This window comes from Etheostoma cragini, chromosome 2 (genome assembly GCF_013103735.1).
Source record: "Etheostoma cragini isolate CJK2018 chromosome 2, CSU_Ecrag_1.0, whole genome shotgun sequence".
NCBI lineage: Eukaryota > Metazoa > Chordata > Actinopteri > Perciformes > Percidae > Etheostoma > Etheostoma cragini.
In genome coordinates, this window is record NC_048408.1 from 18,266,711 (window position 1) to 18,286,746 (window position 20,036).

The 20,036-nt window shown below is 37.9% G+C and overlaps 1 protein-coding gene across 1 annotated transcript; it reads left to right on the plus strand.

Annotated features, from left to right (window-relative positions):
* The first annotated feature begins 468 nt into the window (after positions 1–468).
* Positions 469–9,017, plus strand: LOC117951685 (rab11 family-interacting protein 4A-like). Its single transcript, XM_034883511.1, has 3 exons — positions 469–855; positions 8,256–8,359; positions 8,921–9,017. The coding sequence occupies exons 1-3, from the start codon at positions 703–705 to the stop codon at positions 9,015–9,017; spliced, it is 354 nt and encodes a 117-aa protein (XP_034739402.1). The 5' UTR covers positions 469–702.
* Positions 9,018–20,036: the final 11,019 nt, after the last annotated feature.

Below are 20,036 nucleotides of genomic sequence, written 5' to 3' on the forward strand. Positions count from 1 at the left end.
AAAAAAGGTTTGTCAAAATCTTTGGTCATGCAAACCTGCGAAAAAGAAGACATTACAATTAGTTTCAGTACTTTATGTTCATGCTAATTAGCAAGCTAACAAGCAATATAATGATTGAACATTATCCTACTTACGTAATATCAGCATGTTACACTGTCATTTTTAATGTTAGTTGATGAGATTAGCATTTTGCTAGCTTAGCTGTAGGTCTTATGTGGGTGTAGAAAGGCAGGGCCTCTGTTTTTACTCACACACCACTGTTTACACTTCAAAAGAAAAGGTCTGTTAGAGTATCTGACCTTTTCTTGTGATTTGTTTATTGTGCTAAGGTATGCAGATACTAATAACCTCTGCATGTAGGCCTTTTTACTCTCTAAGACATTGGTTGCTTTGGCTTAGGTGTTCTACACAACAGTGAAGCTGAAAAAGTGATGATAAACTGACTGGGAGGTGAGGGATAAATGGCCTTCTACAACGTTACTTTACCGATAATCGAATACATTGCTGTTCTTCCGCTTTGTGACTTGTCCTCTGTCAATCATCAGCATCACGCCTCCTCTCGCGCGCAGCAGCAGCATCCACGAGCCCTTGTGTCACATGCGCAGTTGCGCACAGCCCGAGCGATTTCCAAACAATATGGTGTTTTTGTGGTTCACGTCTGGGTAAAACACTCGGTATTAAGAAGAATAAAGCAGTAAAGAGATGGATAAAGACTTTTTTCATAAGCCGGGACGTCTGTTGATATTTGTGAGGAAACTCAAAGAAGTGTTTGACTTGTGTGACGAAGACTCAGACGGGTTTATCCGCCCTGAACACTTTGTGCAGCTGGGATCCCAGTTTGGACAAGCAGAACAGGTGAGCACACGTGTAATTGTCCGCAACTTCGCTATGCTATAGGCAACCGTGGCTTGCATTTGACACACGTCCTCATTATTTTCTGAAACTTTATAGGCTACTGTACGCCTCCGAAAAATATCTGTAATCACACGCTGTGAGAGAAGCTTACGCGAAGTGTCGCTTTTATTTTTGGACACAGGAGAGGCAGGGAAGAGGGGCATGGCTCCTGATGCAGAGGAGGTTCCTAAATAAAGTTTTCTAAGTTGGAGCCAAAGCAGAAGTTCAATATTGTTACTTAGCAATGCAGTTGGAACAGTGAGTGGCCCTGTAACAAAACAGCCAGATGCTCCTTTACCTGTCTGACCTAAAGGTTGTGTGTGGAATAAGATGGTTGTTTTAAGAAGTAGCTTTATTTTATTTTTTTACTGTGCACACTGTGCAATGGGCGCTATGGTGGTAATATGCACTTCCCTTTTAATTTTTTTTCAACATTTTAATGGTAGTTGTAGACTAGACGTTACATTTGTTAACTAACGTGAAGGACTAGTAATTAAAGGAGATGAAGCCAACATATAAAACAGAGGAGCATAGAAAAAGATGACCTTTGAACAAATTGACATGGGAATAGTGCAAACTGACCCAGCAGAGGACTTTTGCCAAGTATAATGAGAAATAGAGCTATGGACTGTTAGTTAATGTGCCAAGTCAGTGTACTGTGTGTTGACCAATTGGTAGCAAGAAATTGCAATAAGGAAATGACAAAAATTTGAACTCATCTGTAATGTGACACTGTTACATTTATTGGTCCAGCAGAGAGCACTGGCAAGTTGTTAAAAGTATCAATATTGGGCATATTTATCTTGAAATTAAATGAAACATGAAAGGGATCCCTATCGAAAGTATATTTTGTATCAACCTTAAATTTTTTTTAAAGGTTAATATATCCTCCTCTTATTCCTCCTCCTCATCCTCCTCCTCATCATCATTATTATCATCATCATCATATTTTTTCATCTGTTTACATTACACTACAAAATAAAAATAAAGTATCAGTAGCGTTATAAAGAGTACTGGTGACCAGTCTTGTTTAAAGTACTTGAAAGCAATACTTAGTAAAAGTATCAGTAAATTACTTTTAAAGTCTCCTTTCACAATATTACTTGAGTAAAAGTCTTAAAGTATCTGCTATTTACTGTACTTAAGTATCAAAAGTCATTTTCTGATATTACATGTACTAAAGTATTAGAAGTAAAAGTAAAAAATACTTTGATGATGAAAGGTTATCTTCATCACCACCGTCATTGGGGTGGTCATTGTCTGTTACCATGGCCGTTATGCTTCCTCCTCTTCTTCTTTAGTTTTGGCCTTTGGTTGTTTTTTTGCCACTTGTCAAAAACAGGTTACCCACTGAAATGGAGGGTGCATTATCTTGGCAATTAAGGAGCAATGATTCACCACACCTGCTTTTTATTCAGTCAATAACACATTTCTTCTCATTTTATTTTGTAGGAACGTGTAACTAAGGTGCTTAGGGGAAATGTAGTGGAGTAAAAGAAAGTAAAAGTTTCTAGAAATGAAGTAAAGTACAGAAGTGAAGTATTTTTGACTTCATTACATTACAACACTTCTGGTGATGTGTCCAGGGTGGGTGTACCATGCCTCTCACCTAGTCTATGCTGAGACAGCTCCAGCTTCTTGCAATCCCGATCAGGACCAGCAGTTTAGATATGGGTTAGTATATGAGTTTATTTTGGAGTAAAAAGGAAATCCAAATAACCTTTTTTAAATGCTACATAAGTTATGCTTCCTTTACATTTTATGTTGACCAGGGCAGAATTTACTGTGAAAAGAGAGAGCTTTTTAGCAGTCACTGCTAATGAGATGCTTTTGAGCTATTTCCTTAATCTTAATCACAAGAAATTACCTCAGCTCTGAGTACTTTATTTCAATGAACTGTATTTATCCGTTAGGAACTTCATTTGTGAAGAACATCAGTGCATGTACAGTTTACATACCTAGCAACACAACACAATACCACACACACATCACCAGTCCATGTATTGGACTGTTCTTGTTAATACTCTTAACTGATTAACTGTGAAGCTTTGTAAATAGTTTTTCACTTCAGCCTTTCCCAGACATCTTGATTCAGGGTGCTGTTTCCTTTGATTGAGAATATTTTCTTTAAAGCATAGCATTAATTATGGAAGACGTGCCTACAAACCAAAGTGGAACATACTGTGGCATTTTCAGGATGTGTGTTGAGTTAAAGAGCTTAGTTTGAGATTCAAAATTAATATAATAGGTGTTTTTCAAGAGTACATATGTGTCACAATGGACATTGCTCGTGTCTCAATGCATGTCATAGTACATGAGCACTGTGGTGGATTGGCTCCCCAGTGTTGTGTTGCTCATCAGCAGGAACATTGTGGAAGCACTGATTAGCTCCAGGGGGAGCTTTCCACTGACCCGGCAAATGGGTTAACAGGATGAAGGAGATGCTATTTATAAATCAAGGACTTATACATTAGTAGAACCTATGCAATATAATGCTAAACCTTTTGCACTTCACAGTGCATTGTATAACCTTTTTATTTGTTATTCATCCTGTTCCCTTGTTCCTGTATCCTTGTGATCCAACTCTCTCTCCAACTCCTGTATTGCAAGTTATTCTGAATTTACAAAACAACAGACAAAACAATATCTATTCTATGATGATAATAAGGTTGTACATTCTGTAAATAAACAATCAAATGCACGTAACACCTACATTGGTTTGTTACTTCTAAATTCATGCCCCGTATTAAGCAGCCGCCTTTTGCATTGCACTCTCATGTCATTGGCCTATATGGGCAAATCCCACTGGCTGCTCCATGACAACCTGACCTACCATTGTAACCATTAGGTGACACTCCCCCAGTTGTACAGTCACGTGAAAATGTTCACACACTCCCGTAATCCTACATTTTTCTCCTCTGACCTCTTTTCTTCCCCCCCTATACTTTTTGCCTGCATTCTTTCTAATGGCCAGGACGGGTAGATGCTAGAATGTAGTTACCGAACAAAAGTTAAATGTACTTACCCCAAGCACCAACAAATATGAAGCCAAACGTAGCAATAATCTACTTTGTAATTCATGATATGTAAAGAAGTGACTCCTCCAATAAGTAACGAGGTGTGACCATAACTCAAACCTTGCCTTTTAACCCTTCATATCTAGCTACCTGGCTTACTCAAGTGTCAACACTTAGACTGACTTAAGTGTCAACGCATAGTATGCTAGTCTGTTCAATAACTTAGTTACACACAATTTCTCATATATTGACATTATCTCTACCTTTTCAAAGCATCAAGGTCAAACCTGATAACATCATAATGTCACATGTTATAGATCATAAACATTATAACACCCAAGTTTTTTTTATTTAACATGGGAAAACCCTGAAGTTGTTTAGTTAGAAACCTTGGCTAAAATTTGTGCTGTTAAATTTGATATGGTTGTGGGTAGCTTGTAAAGAAAATGGTGGTGCAGAGCAGCAGCCCTCTTCATTTATGTTGAAGAGGGAGGATCATGAGTCAGCGTAGGCATGTACTTGAGCATGGCCACTCACAAATGTGTGGTATTGGAAATGAGGTTTGTTAGGATATTTTAGTAAACCATCCATATGCCTTCAGTCTTGGTTCAGGTCAAAAGTTATATTTTTTTATTTTTTATTTATCCTTTTCTTTTGTTTGTGTGTGTGTCTGTGTGTGTGTGTGTGTGTGTGATTGGTCCCTTGTCTTGTGTGTGTGTGTGTGTGTGTGTGTGTGTGTGTGTCCTTCTCTGCATGTGTTGTTTTGTTTCCCTCCCTCCCGTTTTTCCTCTGTGGTTTTTGTTGCCCTGGGACGTGTTCCTGTGTCCTAGCGTGTTGTTTGTGGCTGTTCGTGAATATTTTGTTTGCATTGTTGCAATATAATAAAATAAAAAAAAATTGTTCACAATGTTTTTTAAATTTGAGGCAGTTTAGCCTCATTAACGGCATAAAGATGGGAAAGTCCTTTTGTCCTTCTGTTGGTTCGTCAGCAGGTCTGTTTTTCCATTAACACTGGTCTTTATGAAGAATACAGATACTCACTGGCCAAATGCCATTGTAAATTATTGTATATAATCATGCTTCCCAGAGCAATGTTTCTAATTGGTGACTTCTTGCACTTTCATGTATTGTTAAAAAAATGTACAGCAATTTACAAAAACAAAAACATTCTGCATCTATAAAAGATAGCAACTAAACATAATTACAACTCATGCTGTGCTAACTTAACATAAACTGAAAGGACTAAACTGACCTAGTTCAGCCTTGACAAAACATTTATTCAAACTGAAACAGGGGTGCGTTGAACACCCTGCTGTGTGCAAGCACACCGCCTTTTCTTTACCACAAGCTTGCATACATGTTGCAGCTTATTGGTTGACGTCTCTGACACACCCAATAAACTAGAGAAAAACGTACAGTATCTTAAAGCTCGTTGCACACCGTTTCACACCAAAACAAGGAAACCACAGCAAAATGGTGCACACCGTTTGAACGTGCCCCTTACAAAGACTAAATCTTACCTAATAAACTGAACGCAATAGGGTGATATACAGTATATCATGGGTGATAAGACAATTTTTGACAATATGACAGGACGATTAGTATACTGATATCAATATTTGAGTAATTTGGGTACTTCTAGTTCACCCAATAGTGTGTCATCCCCTCTCTCTCCCCTCTTTCTATTCTATCTATTATCACTATCTAGATTTTTTTTGTAAACATAGAGGCCTCAATGAAGAGAAGCATTGCAGCGCTTGGGAGTGCTTTTAAACCTATTTTATACAGTCTGTTTTAAACTCACAGAAGAAAGTGAAAGTGTTTGTGGTGCATTCGGCTTGTAAAATTAAATGAGAACCAAAGTATTTTTTTTTTTTTTTTAATCAAAGTTATTTAAAAATTAAATCGTGAACAGGGTGAATTGATATTGTGATTTTCTAACAATTAATCATGCAGGCCTAGTAGCACGTTGTCACATTAGGACAAGGTCTGCAATTCTCAAGACAATATCAAAGTGTAATGATGCATAGATGCTGATTCCTGTCCATTTTGGACATTCCCACCACTATCAGGACAAAATATCAACATTCCACATTGGTTTGGCAGATTGCCATGACTTTTGCAAGATGACAACCCATGATGGTTTAATGACCCAGTTGCCCTTCCTCCATTGTCATTAGCTTGACAAACACTCTATACTCCTAAGGCTATAAGAAAATTAAAACCATCATTAATGGTATGTTTTGCGAAACAAACACACCTTTGTGCCGTACAATAAACATTACAGATTCCAGTGAGGTTGTAAACATTGTCTTGTTAATCATAAAGGCAATAAACTGTTGTCAGTTAGACTTTTATTGTTGGTTGTAATCCTACTGTTAACATCATGTATGACCTTTTTTGCATATTAGATGGAGGCCAATTCAAATTCAGGTGTTTTCATGTTTTCTGGTGGTCAATTGTTTGAGGGACAAAAGTTGTTTTGTACAGCACGAACTGCATAGTGTAGCTCTGCATTTGAAAGACCACAGTGTTTGCATTGATAAAGAGGATAGATGCAGCATGAGAGAATACTGACTATCAAACTCTCCGTTATCATTAATATGGTTGGTGATATGAAACCTTTTGCGGCGCTCTTAGTGTAATGTTAAGTCAGGACGACTTCTGTACTTATAACTGGTTTGCAACCTGTCTATCTTGAAAACTAAATGTTGTAACGTGACAGTGGTGGAAAAAACAGACCTGCATTAACACACGCACACATGCAAATACAATTTGAAGTGGCTGAAGAATGTTTGAAAAGGGTCATGATAGGTACTTTTTGAATAGCCTGACCAATATGATATAACATAATTTCAGTACTGATAGATTGTTTTTCACAGCACATATTTTGAGTTGCAGTAGAAAGAGAAGCACAGGTGTACCTAATAATACTAACGCTGCCTGAGTTCTGTTGTGTCAGCGTTACACCAAAATAAAACGGCCCTCAGCCAGTACAGAATATAGTTTTAGTGCCTTTTGTACCATTTGGGCTATAAAGTACTGGTCATTTTTGAGCATGTGCAGGTTTACAATCATGGATTCCAAATTACTCCACAGGACCTACAGACAAATGTTTTTAAGTGATACAGGGAGCCTTATTTTTTATGTGCATTAAGTAAGTTAGTAAGTAAGTCAACTTTAGTTATATAGCACCTTTCACAGACAAGAAGGGTCACAAAGTGCTTTACAGTAAAAACAAATAAAACAGCAACACATAAAATACTAAGCCATATTGCTAGATAAAAGCTTGTCCAAAAAGATGTGTCTTCAGGTGTTTTTCAAAAGTTTTCACAGAATCTTCTCAAGGCTAAAGTGAGATAGTTCCAGAGCCTTGGAGCCAACACACAACAGGCACGATCACCTCTGGTTTTAAAACGTGTTCTGGGGATAGTTAAAAGGTCTTGGCCTGATGACCTCAGAGAGCAGCCAGAAGTGTGGGCGTGCAATAGATCCTGGATGTAAGCAGGAGCTTGACCATGCAGGTCTGTTTAAGTAATTTTACAATTTTAAAATGCACTCTAAAACCTGTTGGTAGCCAATGAAGAGCCTTAAGCACAGGAGTAATGTGTGATCTCCTGCTGGTCTTAGACAAAGGGCTTGCTGCTGTATTCTGTATAACTTGCATTTTGTCCAAGGATGATTTGTTTAAACAAGTGTACAGTGCATTGCAATAATCCAAACGTGAAGAAATGAGAGCATGAACAAGCATCTCCATAACTTTTTTAGAGACCACAGATCTGATCTTACCAATGTTCCTGAGATGGGAAAAAAACTGGAACGAACCACAGATTTCACATGACTGTTAAAACACATGAATGGATGTCAAAGATGACGCCCAGATTTAGCAAATTACAATCAGTGAGTGATAGAGCCCCCATGGCTTTCCTAATCTTAGGGGTAATGCTGACTGGGGAAAAAATCATCACCTCAGTTTTGAATGAATTTAATTGCATAGAATTGTCAACCATCCATTTGTTAATGGAGGCTAAACAAGTGTACAGCAAGGACAGTTTGACTAGCCTATCAGGGCTAAAAGATTAATATAATTTGATGTCATCAGCATAACTATGGTAAGTTATTTCCTCAAAACTAACAATAATCTTTCCAAGAGGAACCAAACACAGAGACCTTGCGGCACACCACAAGACAGAGGAGAAGGGTCTGACATACATGTTCCTATGGACACAGCAAAACTCCTGTCTGAAAGATAGGAAAAAAAAACAATCTAGAGCTGATCCAGTAACAGAAAAGTGTTAGGTGTGCTCTGATATTCATCACATTTTTTTATTAACCTCTCCCCAGGTGAAGAAGTTGGCCCAATGTCTAGACCCCGACACTTTTGGGAGGATCAATTTCAAAAACTTCTGCCGTGGTGTCCTCACCATGAAAGGTAAGAATGGGCTCAAGTATGGAAATACATTTTCTGTGTGTAAAAATGAAGAGTTTTAAGGGCTGCACATGTGTTGGTCTAGAGAACACACTGTAAGTCTATAACAATGTCTTGCTCCCATAACAATAGCTTTGGGGATAATTAAGCAGAGGCTACATTTCTTTTTCTAATAACCCAAGTCCTACAATAATCAAAATGTACTTTTACCACACTACTAAGCAGAACATTTTCAGTATTGGCTTCATTCTTTATGGTTTAAAGACATTAACCTGTTTTTGAATAATGCCTTTATGCTTTTGAAGAAAATATAAGTAATCAAAACCAAACCTCCAGAACTTATACAGAATTGTGGAGTGAAAAAAGGGTGTGAAGATGGCTTGATGGAGTAAACCCAAAGGTTACTGCCTTGGAGCATACTGACTGATAGCAAACGTGTTAATATACAGACGTATTTTTGAATGTGTGGCTCTTGTGAAGCTGTAATAATGCTGCCATGCTTAACCAAGTGGAATAATGTAGCATGTATGCCAACTCATATTTCTCTTTCCGGGTTCTGTTCTCTTTGTATTCTCCCCAGACTAAGAGTCTCTGTAAAATCAGGTCAGCTTACCCTCCACAGTGGGCACAGGCCAACCAGGACACAGGAAGAGACAGAGCCGGGGCTCTGCCACTGAGTTCAATAAATTGGGTTTCTAGTTCTGCATTGTAGAGTGGTATTGAGTTGAATTGACATGAATAATACAATGTGCGATATAACACTCAAGCGTCAGTTAATGATCTATTTCCAAATGTGTGAGCAGAGAATCATCAACTCAATCTGCAGCGCCATTCGACTTTACAAAGTTTTCGGTCTCAACAGGCAGATGGTTTTTATTTTGTTTTTAAAAGCCCTCTGTGCATCTGTTGAGCACCAAGCAGCAGACAGACACAGCAACTAGCTGGTGAACATAGTGGCGAATTTAGTAACTAAAAATATCAATATTTCCCTTAGGAGTTGGTAGAGACAAAAAACAGACAAAAGGAGAGTGACTTATTCATCAGCTGACCAGAAACATGACTCCAAATTAATGATAATGTTGCTCCACAAATGCATGTGTAAATGACACTTACAAACAAGATATTAACTTAAACATGAATATGCTAATGTTTTGTGTACTTGTGTCCTCTGCCCTCAAATGGCCAAATATAGTATATTATAAATAGTATAATTAGTAATTGCAGGTTTAAGGTAACATTTTCATTCCATGCATCAGTTTAATGTGCATTTTGCTGGATAAAGGCATCTTTACCTCAAATCAACTCTGAAAGCCCTCCCCTTGGTGCCACTTCACAACTGTTTTCCTGTTTCAACGAATTCGGGTCTCTAACTTATAGATAAGTTTTATAAATTACACCAGTTATCTGTTCTCTCCTACAAATTTTATAACAGAGTGTTTTTTTACGTTTTTGTCCTGATATTGACCCGCTGTTTTCAAAGTGCTTTGGAAGCATCAGAGAAGCTACTTCTCTACTTTTCTAAACCCCAGGAGTGTCTGGTTGTTGGGGCTTTTGAAAGGCTTGCAGAACATTGCCTTGTTGAAAATTAAAACTAATGTGATGCTTCCTCCTTTTTAAAATTTTAAAACTAAATAAAGTAATGGTGTACAAGCCATTTGTTTCCACCTTTTTGTCAGGTTAATCTAGTTATTTATTTTAGCCACTTGGAGGAGTATTGCACTAGGTGTGGGAATAAGGTATATTTACAGGTGTGGCAATCAAGGAGATGTAGATGTGTATGGTGGGGAACACACGGTTCTTACCGGAGCCATTAGCACCCACTCCGCGGACAGCAACCCACGGCACAATATTAGTCAGCCACACTGGGGGAAGTACTTTGTGTGAAATACTCATATTTTCTACTTTTATAACAAATGGGAACACCACCCAAAGACAGACAATGCCTGGGCTCAAGATCCTTTGCTACGCGTTGAGAACACCGTGCCATCCATGCCGAGGCTTACAGGATAGCCTCGAGAAATGTTGTTCCGGTGATTAATATAAATTGAAAACCTAAAATATAAAGTCACTTAACACCACAAACAACAAGCCTCATCTCCAACCAAAATACAACACACAATCTACAGTTGTTTGTCTCAACAAGGTTATTGTCTATTTAGCGGCATATGCTTTTAGCACTTTGGATAGGAAATGATTGTAATGCAGACTCTCAAACAGACTGAGATGAGTCATGCATGCTTTTCTTTGCAGGTTATGTTGAAGTCCTAAAAAAGGAAAGAAGGCCACAGTTCATCACAGGACCAAATGAGACAGCTAAGAGTTGCTATCGGGTAAGTGTGTGTGTGTGTGTGTGTGTGTGAGAGAGATATACAGTACTGTATCTTGATTAATATTAGCGTTGCAGCACATTCGTTGAGCAGCAGGTTAATTGTAATACAACAAGAAACGACATTTTCGAAATAATTTCTTTTTAGTATTTCTTTTTAATCTTAAACTGTAGTTTACTGTACCCAGGTACAGTAAACTACAGTTTAAGACTAGTTTTTGGTAATCCATGTGTAAATAAAGAAGAAAATTTGTTAAATATTTATCCTCAATAGCCTTCAATACAAGCCCAGTTACACCATGTCCTGTGGGCATGTAGCTTGTACTTTTACTATTCTGTCCACTTGGTGGTAGTGTTCAGCTGCAGATGTGCAGTAGAAAGCATATCAGGTTCACACTAAATTACTTGTATTTCAACAGGACAAAAATGAGTTTTTTGATTAGGTGCATTTCTGTAAACTTTTTTATTTGTTCTTCAAAATGTATTATTTGGACTTTTAAGGACACTTGGTTAAATGAAATCTACTCTGGAATGTTATTTCCTTCATTTGGTCTTATTACTACCTGTTTGACTCCTACTGACGTTTGGGTACGCTAAAGTAATTGGTTCGTTAATCATCAATATTTCATGAAGTCTTGTGGTTATCTTGGGAAATTTGGTATGTTGACCAATACCACTTCTTTTAGCATTAAGAACACGGATGCTTTGCAAAGCAACGAAGTTAAATGAGTGTAAGCTCCCCTTCATAGTTGAGAAGTAACTGGTGTATAAAATTCTGTGCATATTCTGTGGTGTATAATAACACTTTGCATCAATATTTTATCTTTAGAACATTTGTCTTTTAATATGACTGTTTTTTCTCTGCCTATGTTACAATGTAACATTTCATTACACCAATGGAGAAGTGCCCTTAAAATATTCACACTGGGTGAAATACAATAAGCTCGCGAGCCACTACCTCCTGAATATTTCACGGGCTATACAAAACACTTCTCTTTTTCAAAATGCTGTCTCATTTGCAAATTTCCCTTTGAAACTCGGCCCATGAAGGTTTTCTGTTAGCAGTCTTTCCATTTTAAATTCCAGAAAGAGGTGTGTGCTTTTTATCCAAGATTATTTTTTACTGTTGATTACTTTTTCCACACAGCAACAGGTACGTGTTGCGGTCATGGTTTTTATCATGTTTGAATAAAAATGCATCGTGTTTTTACCCTGGAAATGTCTAAAAACAAGAAATTAACCAGAATGAAAATAGGTGTGTTACTGTACTCATGTGATGTAGAGACTAGATAGAGACTAAGTATAAATTATGACATTTTATATTGTGATAGAGAATTTTCTCCATATGGCTCACTCCTAACTTACAGTAAAGGCTGGAAGATTAATGGAGATGAAAATGTTGAAGTCCAAAGTTTTCTACAAAGATAATGAACAGCATCATCTCCATCTCAATGTTCATCTGAAGCTAAGGATGCTGAAACTGAGGGTAATATTCAAGAGATCTTTTCAGATGGCTAAAATTTTAGCGATCAGATAGCTAGGTCAATATTTTATATACAGCACATACAATACACACAATACACTTCACCTTGTTTTAGCTGCTTGAAGATATAAAAGTTTTGCTTACAACGGCTCTTGTGAGAGCAACTTGGCTGGTCTGTTTACATAATTGATCTGTTGTAACGTTGCGTCTGTCGGGCTGAGCAGCATAGATAAATGTTTATAGGAAGTGTGTACATATACAATTTAAATAATGTGTTCCACATTAAAAGGACTTCTTACTAAGACTTTTTTCAGCTTGTTTTTATGTTTTATTGAATGTTTACCTCTAGCGAAATACGCTTTAAAGCTCCAAACTGCTGTATATTGAAAGCAGCATTTAAACTTTCTGGAAGCTGCAGCCAGTTGATACTACAGTATTGGTTTCCAGTGTAATTTGCAGGTAGGAGTGCCGAGGTGTCTGGTTGTAGGAAAAATGTTAAGAAGGTGTAAAGTTGTGTTGATATAGCAAGTAGAGGGAGGAATCCCAGACCTCACCGCCGGGGGGGCTAATACATCCTCTCATACGCCTATTACACACAAAAACACTACACACACACACAGGTGTACAAATTAGCAGCATGTTAGCAGAGCAGCAGCATCTCCGTCAGTGTCTATACAGAATGTGTTTAACTGGCACATGAACATCTAGACCCCAGGGAGTGCGCAGAAACCTGACCTTTTGACTTGATACACACCCTTTTTGCAAGACATATTTTTTTGTTTCATTTCTAATTTTATATGTATATCTTTTATTTTTTTTTGGACCATGGCATCAATTCTCAACTATCTGACCAGTCCATCTGATTGACACACTTTTAGAAGGTTATCAAAGCAGCATGATAGCACAATAAGAGCCGTTTGAGCACACATCACTTAAAATATCTGCCATTTCCATGTAAACATTACAAAGTTGAATCAAAAACTGTTTTTGAACGATGTACATGATAATAAATCGTGAACAAATGTACAAAAGCTCTCTAATATATTTATATAATGTGATTCATTGGATTAAACAACTTTATTTAATTTTTTTATGCAATGCTAGAGTTGACTATTGCTGGAAATGTTTAGATTACATTAGATTTGCCGGTGATACGGTGCTTTGTTAAAAATGTCCTTTAGCATGTGAAGTTTAATAGCTAAATCTGTCTAGTAAAAAATGATTATTTTCAGCAAATATCTTAGTTACAACAAGACTCAGCTAGCAAAACAGTTGTGTGTTTATATGTGCGTTTTATATTTTGTTTGGGAAATCCTATGATCTTACAGTTATCTTAAGGTGGTTGGCTGACTAAACAGTAACGGACTACAAATCACTGTCTCTCTTGTTTTTTTATTTATTTTGAGAGCAAATTGCCCCAATATGAACATAGTTTGATAATTTATTTTATTTTGTGAACCGTGGTATGTATAATCTCAATATTACACTAAAGGGTGTGATTTAACGTATGTACTGTATTTGTGGTGTGGCCAAACCTTACTCCACAAGGTGCGACTAACCAGTCCTTAACAGCAGGGAACCTCAATTAACCTGATGCTGAATATATGTGAAAACCGTGTGGTGGCCCAGATTTGCTGAGCTGCTGCAGAAAAATAATCAATAATTTACACCCAATTTATCCTCGCATGGAGGGATGTTAATTCCTTCTCCATAGGGTTTCTAGCAGGTCAGAGGAATCCTTTGAGCATTCTGCTTCTTATCTGCCCTACTCTCTGCTCTTTTTCTATTTTCTCCTGCTTGTTTCGCTCAATTTCTGTGTGCTCTTTAAGTTTAAGTTAAGGCACATCCTCCCTGGGTTATTTTGTGTGTGTCTGTGTGTTTGTGAGAGTGTGTGATGGCTGCAGAAGTGGGGTTTGCAGGTCAGACAAAAGCACAATAAAGGATTCCAATCTTGTCACCCTCTTCTCTTTTTATTCATGCTCTGCTCTAACCCCTTGTCTGCTTAATACTGCATATTCTCTTGTTTAGAGCACCTCTCTTTGTTTTATTTTATCCATCACTCCCCAGCACTTTTTTGCACGCCTTTGTTTGTACTTACTTATCTTTTTCTAGAATTCTCTTTCATTCATTGCTTCATTTTCTCTCTCTCCCCTTGCTTGTCTCTCTTGATCTTTTCTCTTGATTTCTCCTTCTCTTCCTACCTTCATCCTTCTCTTATCCCTCCTTCCACATTAGCACATCACATGAGCCCTGAGGAGAAGAATGAAGTGCCATACTCTGCTGTCATTTCATTGTCTAATTGAAGAACTATGAGACAGAAAAGTGACAGAGAGTTGCAAACCAAGACAGGAGAGAGCAATAGCGGTCAAAAGTTAAAACCAAGAACAAAGAAAAACAAAAAGGGGATGTAAAAGGAATCCAGCAAGAAACGGTGAATAAAAAGAGCATGTTTGCTGTTTACCATTGTTTGTGCAAGAGTACGATGGGAAAATCAGCTATCCGAGCCGCACTGCAGAGACTATGAAGCAGAGCCAACATCCCTGTCACCATCTGCAACATGAACACTTCCCCATGAGGACCATCAACAAGCCTTCTTCAGAGCTGTGTATTAGTGTCCTTTGGCTATTTATCACAGTTCTCTGAGTAAGCAGAAGTTGTCTAATTTTTGTCAGTTAGAAATGTAATGATGCAATTGGCTCATGGTGAGATCACAGTATCGTTATTAAAATGACCTACATTTGTGTTTACCTGACATGGAGCTCTTGTGGCTGTGCAGATTGTGACTGTTGTCTCTCAGTAGCTAAAGCGAAACAATGTTGTTTTAAAACAATGCTGTTGTGGAACCTCAAAACCTCCTAGGGAGGAAGTCATGGTCGGGGGTTAGGTTTATCAAGTGCGTGTTTTTGAAAGACTACTTAATGCATCCTGTTTCCTACCAACAGTCATTAGGTTTCTTCAAACCTCGACTAGAAGTTAAGTTGTGTTGCCTAAAACCTGACCAAACTCAAACTATAGCAGTGGCAGATCGGAAATGAATAATTTTAGTAACCTTTTGGAAGGCACCATGTTTTCCACGTTGATTGGGGCACCAGCTCTGAAAATACTATAGTAGCACACTGTTTTGTCTTGAAAGGCAATGACACACCACCGATTTCATTAGGTTTGGCATACTTAACATCATTTCTTTGACTAAATGTGTTAAAGAATGACTGAAGGCAGAGACGGGTCTGCTCCACCCTTGCAATTTTGTGCATACAATGTATTAAATAATTAGAAGGTATGTAGTTTTTAGTTCTTGGGTTTTCCAGGTTAAACTGGGGCAGATGTAAAACATGCTGGATAGACTACATCTCCAAGGTACTGTATATTTGGGGAAACCACATGCTATGGGGATTTTGCTGAGGTGTTTGGGCCGCTCTGCTAACTGTTGTTGCCACTGTGACCCTCGGATCAGAATAAGCAACTCGAAAATGTAAGATTTTTATTAGTGTCTTTTCTCCTACAGATGTACTGAAGATCAGGTTTAGGATAACAAATGTATGAACATGACTTATCACCTGCTACGTTTCCTTAGCAGAATGAAATGATCTTGTTACATCTATTAAAAACATTAGTATTTCAAGAACCACACTGTAATGATTTTTGTGGAAGATGGGGGCAAAGACTAGCTGTAGGGTTTGTAGAGGTGGACAAATCATTTCAGTTGTGTGTACGTTTAAGTGTATGGCACATGTATAGCAGCATGTTTAAATTTTAGGCATGTAATGTTTAGCCAATCCCAAACCAGCCCAATAAACTTTCTGGCCACATTAAACGCTAACACAGCTGACTGATAGCAACGCTGACAACCATGGAAACCTTAAAATATGTGATGCCACATTGTGACCCATCTGGTATGATGTGATGTGATGGCAAATAATCACAAGCTGTCTTTTAGATTTATCATTTTCTTGTGATACGTGCTGGCAGTGTGTGCTTTCTCTGTTATGTCTGCTAATGACCATGACGTTTTCTCAGATTCTGCCGTTATAGTCTTCTTAAAAGTCATACAGATGTATGGAGAGAGCTAAAGTTAGTGTTGTATCTTTTGTTAACTTTCTTACAGCACCAATATTCACTGTACAAATGCATTTTTAATACAAGGTGCAATGCATATTTTGGGGAATATTTGTTCTTACAGAATTACAAATATTTGTGTTTTAAAATAAACGTGAACATCACAGAGGTGTAACAGAGCCTTATTTCACATAGTGAGATGATTCCATATCTCCTCTTCTATAGCAATTCATAAGACGAGCTGATTTTAAGCCTAATATTATAAATGTTATATTCAGGTGCAAAACTCATGTCAGCTGGAAATCCATCACTATGTCATGTAATGTTGGCAACCCAATTTAAGTTTAACCGAGTTATACATAAAATATTACCAGTATTTTGCTATAGCTATAAATACATTGTACATACAGTGACTGACTACAGTACTGTAGCATTTCTACCTCAGCCTGGGTTAACTAGCTGTCGCACAGCCTAAAAGCCTAAAGCAAAAATCAGTTGGTGTTCATTTGTTATATTGATAGTATATTGACTTTGACTACATCTGAATGAGGTTATGGGAAGCAAGTGTACATGTGATTACAGACCATGTGAGTTTTGTTTACCACTGTGTGAGCAAGTGAGGAGAAATTGATGGACAAGTGATGACAGTAGAAAGGACACAAGGGAAATATTAATGGATTGATGGATGTAAAGGAACAAGAGTTTAGAAAGAGATAAGAGCTCTAGAAGGAATGCAGACAGAGTCTGAGGAGAAAGGGAAAACAGAACAGCTAAAAAAACTAAAAAGATAAGATGTAGACAAACAGAAGAGATGAACAACAGCGGTAATTTATATAATGAACCATTTGGCCTGTGATGGTGAGTGAAGGGCATCTTTACTGCCGGTGACATTCATCAGGTCTCCCTTCCAAATACATTATCTGTTCAGATGGAAACTGTACTGTTGACATTAAATTATTCAAACAATGCAGTTAAAATTTTCTAATTGTAATTCATCAGGATTTTTTATATTTAGAGTTATTGTGACAGAAAGTGAAACAATACATGCACTATAAAGTTGTTTTCATATTTGGATGAGTTAACAGTATTGTTAGAATTATTTGAACTGTTAAACCTGCTTTTATTTCATTCTGTATGACATTAAAAAGGTAAGAAGTTTTGAACTTCACCTTATGGCAGCCCGGGGTCTAGATGTCTTAGAAAACTCATTCTGATTCTGTTAGGTCCTAGTCACAATAGTCTATCTTCAATTTAGCCTTTGAGTTATGCGTTATTCAGAGCTATCTGATGTAGGTTATGTGCCTCTCTGTGTCCCTATGTGCAGTCTACTGAAACAGAAAGTTTGTCTACATTTTCAGAATTTGGGAAAAAATGTGCTGCTATATTGAGCTGTGTGGAAAATGCGCTCAATAGTTCACCCATCGATCATAGTGTTACAGAAGTCTCCAAAACACCCATGGGAAAAGCAGCCAGTCAACCCAAAAATGTGGAGTTGCTAAATCATTCTAACTCTGTTTAAGCAGAGAGTGATCAATGGATAGTATCAATAGTGAAATGCTGTGAGGCATTCTGGTACAAATGGGACAAGGTGCATGTTGCTGCAACGATTGTTATTGTTATTAAGTATTGTCACCTCCCTTTTTCTATTTCATTTTTCTTTGTGCTTAATACTGTCCTTTGCCAATAAATGCCATTTGAAAAATATTTAATGCAGAATATTGCACTCATTGCTGTTTCGATTGTCTTCTACATCTTATTCTCGGAGTATTGGTAATGCGTACACAAAAGGCTGATTTGGAAGGAAGGGAATTACGTGTGGTTTATTTGGAAGAGCACAAGCATTGCTGCCTCAGTTTTTGGCACCAATGTGTGTGGCATAGATGTTTAATTAAGGTTTTGAAAGACTTTGATACACATGCATACACACACATACGGAACACACAGTCTGGAATAGAGTCAAGGCACAGCAGAGTCCCACCAATGACATCCAAGGACACACCAAGCAGACAGGATTATTCTGCTAATGAAGAGAAACCTCACTTGCTCACTTCACCCTGAGATTCTCTCTCTCACACATCACACTTATGAATGTCTTTTCTCCCATGTTCTCCCTGACTAGCAATGGCTATAAATCTTGTGCACAACTAGCTCTCACTTCTTCTGTTGTGCTGTCCAATTTGCCAAATTAATCTTCATGCATGTAGGTCTACCTATATATGCTAAAAGGTTGCAGCATTTTTTTGCATTAATGCTCTCTTATACTTCCTGTGTTAAGCCACCCTGTCATTCCACTTCCCTCTTTCTCTCAATTCCCCCTCATTCTCTCTGAAAGGCAGAATGCAGAGCATCTTCACACAGAGAAACAAGTAATATTCCTTTCAACTTTCTGATAAATAATGCTTTTCATTTGCATTTGATCACCTCAGCTGTGTACGTGTCTGTGTGTGTGTGTGCGTGCGTGCACACACAGGGCTGTTACTTCTATATTATGCAGAACAGAGTTGCAATATTATTACATAACTGAATACTTGCCTATGATTTATTTAAAATATGTGTTTTACTGACTTATTTCTTTTCCTCCATTAACTACATTATAATGGAGTTTTCTACTTGATGTAAATAAATGTTACTCTAAAAAAATCAAGTACAACCAAGACCTCACGAAACATGAACATTTTATTTCACTAAATTTGCCAGAAAGACATTTATTTCAACAAACAAAAATAAGGTTGCTGCTTCAGATTTGAGGTATGAAAATGTCTAATAAAAGTGAAAACATCTTATTGAAGCTCTGCATGCATATGTGCACATGAGCCATCACCTGTGCTGCCAGCTCTTCTTCCACACTGACAGCATTCTGCAGACACTGTAAAAGGCAACTGGTTACAACAGGGAGGCAGGATGTCACCAAAATAGAAAAAAAGATCAAATATCAAAACAACTAAATTGTACAGGTTGCACAGAGTACACTGTGCTTTGGTCAGACTGAATCTGAATGATGCTGTATATCAAAGTGTCAGATGGCAGAATCGGTGTGAACAACAGGATACATTCTCTCATTAATTGTAGCTTTGATATCCAACCGTCTGCCTTCTTTCTCTTTACTTTTTCCAGTTTTTCCCCAGTGTATGTATGCTATGCTCTACTGCCGGCCTTGTAAGGGCTGCGGACAGGAAATTGGACTGCTACTTGGTTTTAGTGGTAGTGGGAAAAGACATCACCCCTGTGTCATCCGTAAATGAAATACTTAACTCTGTCTCTCTTACTTTCTGTCCCACTCTCCTTCTTCCCTCCTAAATTTACTGCCACTTTCCTTTCATCTCTCTCCGCTTTTATCTCCCTTGACCAGTGCTGGAGGTCTGGGCAAAGCTCTGCTAGTGTCCGTCTTTCTATCTTGTTATCCATAATAAGTGGTCAGACTTGGTCTCCCTCGTTTCAAAGTGGATAAACTGAAATGCTTGCAGCAGGCCTTTCCTCCCAGGCCCCTCTCTCTTTCTCTGCCCCAACATCTGAGCCAGCATTGATTATGTGTGTAAAACACTGTACCCCTCCTTACTACCCTTGTTACATCCCTCTTTACTTTCTTTTTACTCTGCTGCTTGTGTTTGATTTGGGCATTGGCTGATTTAATTAGTGTTTTTTTCCCCACAAGCTCTTTAGATCCTCTTCTTCCCTTCCTCTATTTTCAGTTTTTTTTTTGTTTCTTTGATCCCCATTTTCGCCTTTGGTTTTCTCACTAGCTTTCGATCCGTGCACACATCACATTTTTTTTCTCCAGCTTCCCATCTTCTGTTTCTGTCTTTTTTTCCCTCTTTTACTCCCTCATGGTTG

Coding starts and splice junctions, on each gene's coding strand:
- LOC117951685 (XM_034883511.1), top strand. CDS start 703: ATGGATAAAGACTTTTTTCATAAGCCGGGACGTCTGTTGATATTTGTG. Junction 856..8,255: donor AGTTTGGACAAGCAGAACAG/GTGAGCACACGT, acceptor ACCTCTCCCCAG/GTGAAGAAGTTGGCCCAATG. Junction 8,360..8,920: donor AAAGGTAAGAATGGGCTCAA/GTATGGAAATAC, acceptor TATTCTCCCCAG/ACTAAGAGTCTCTGTAAAAT.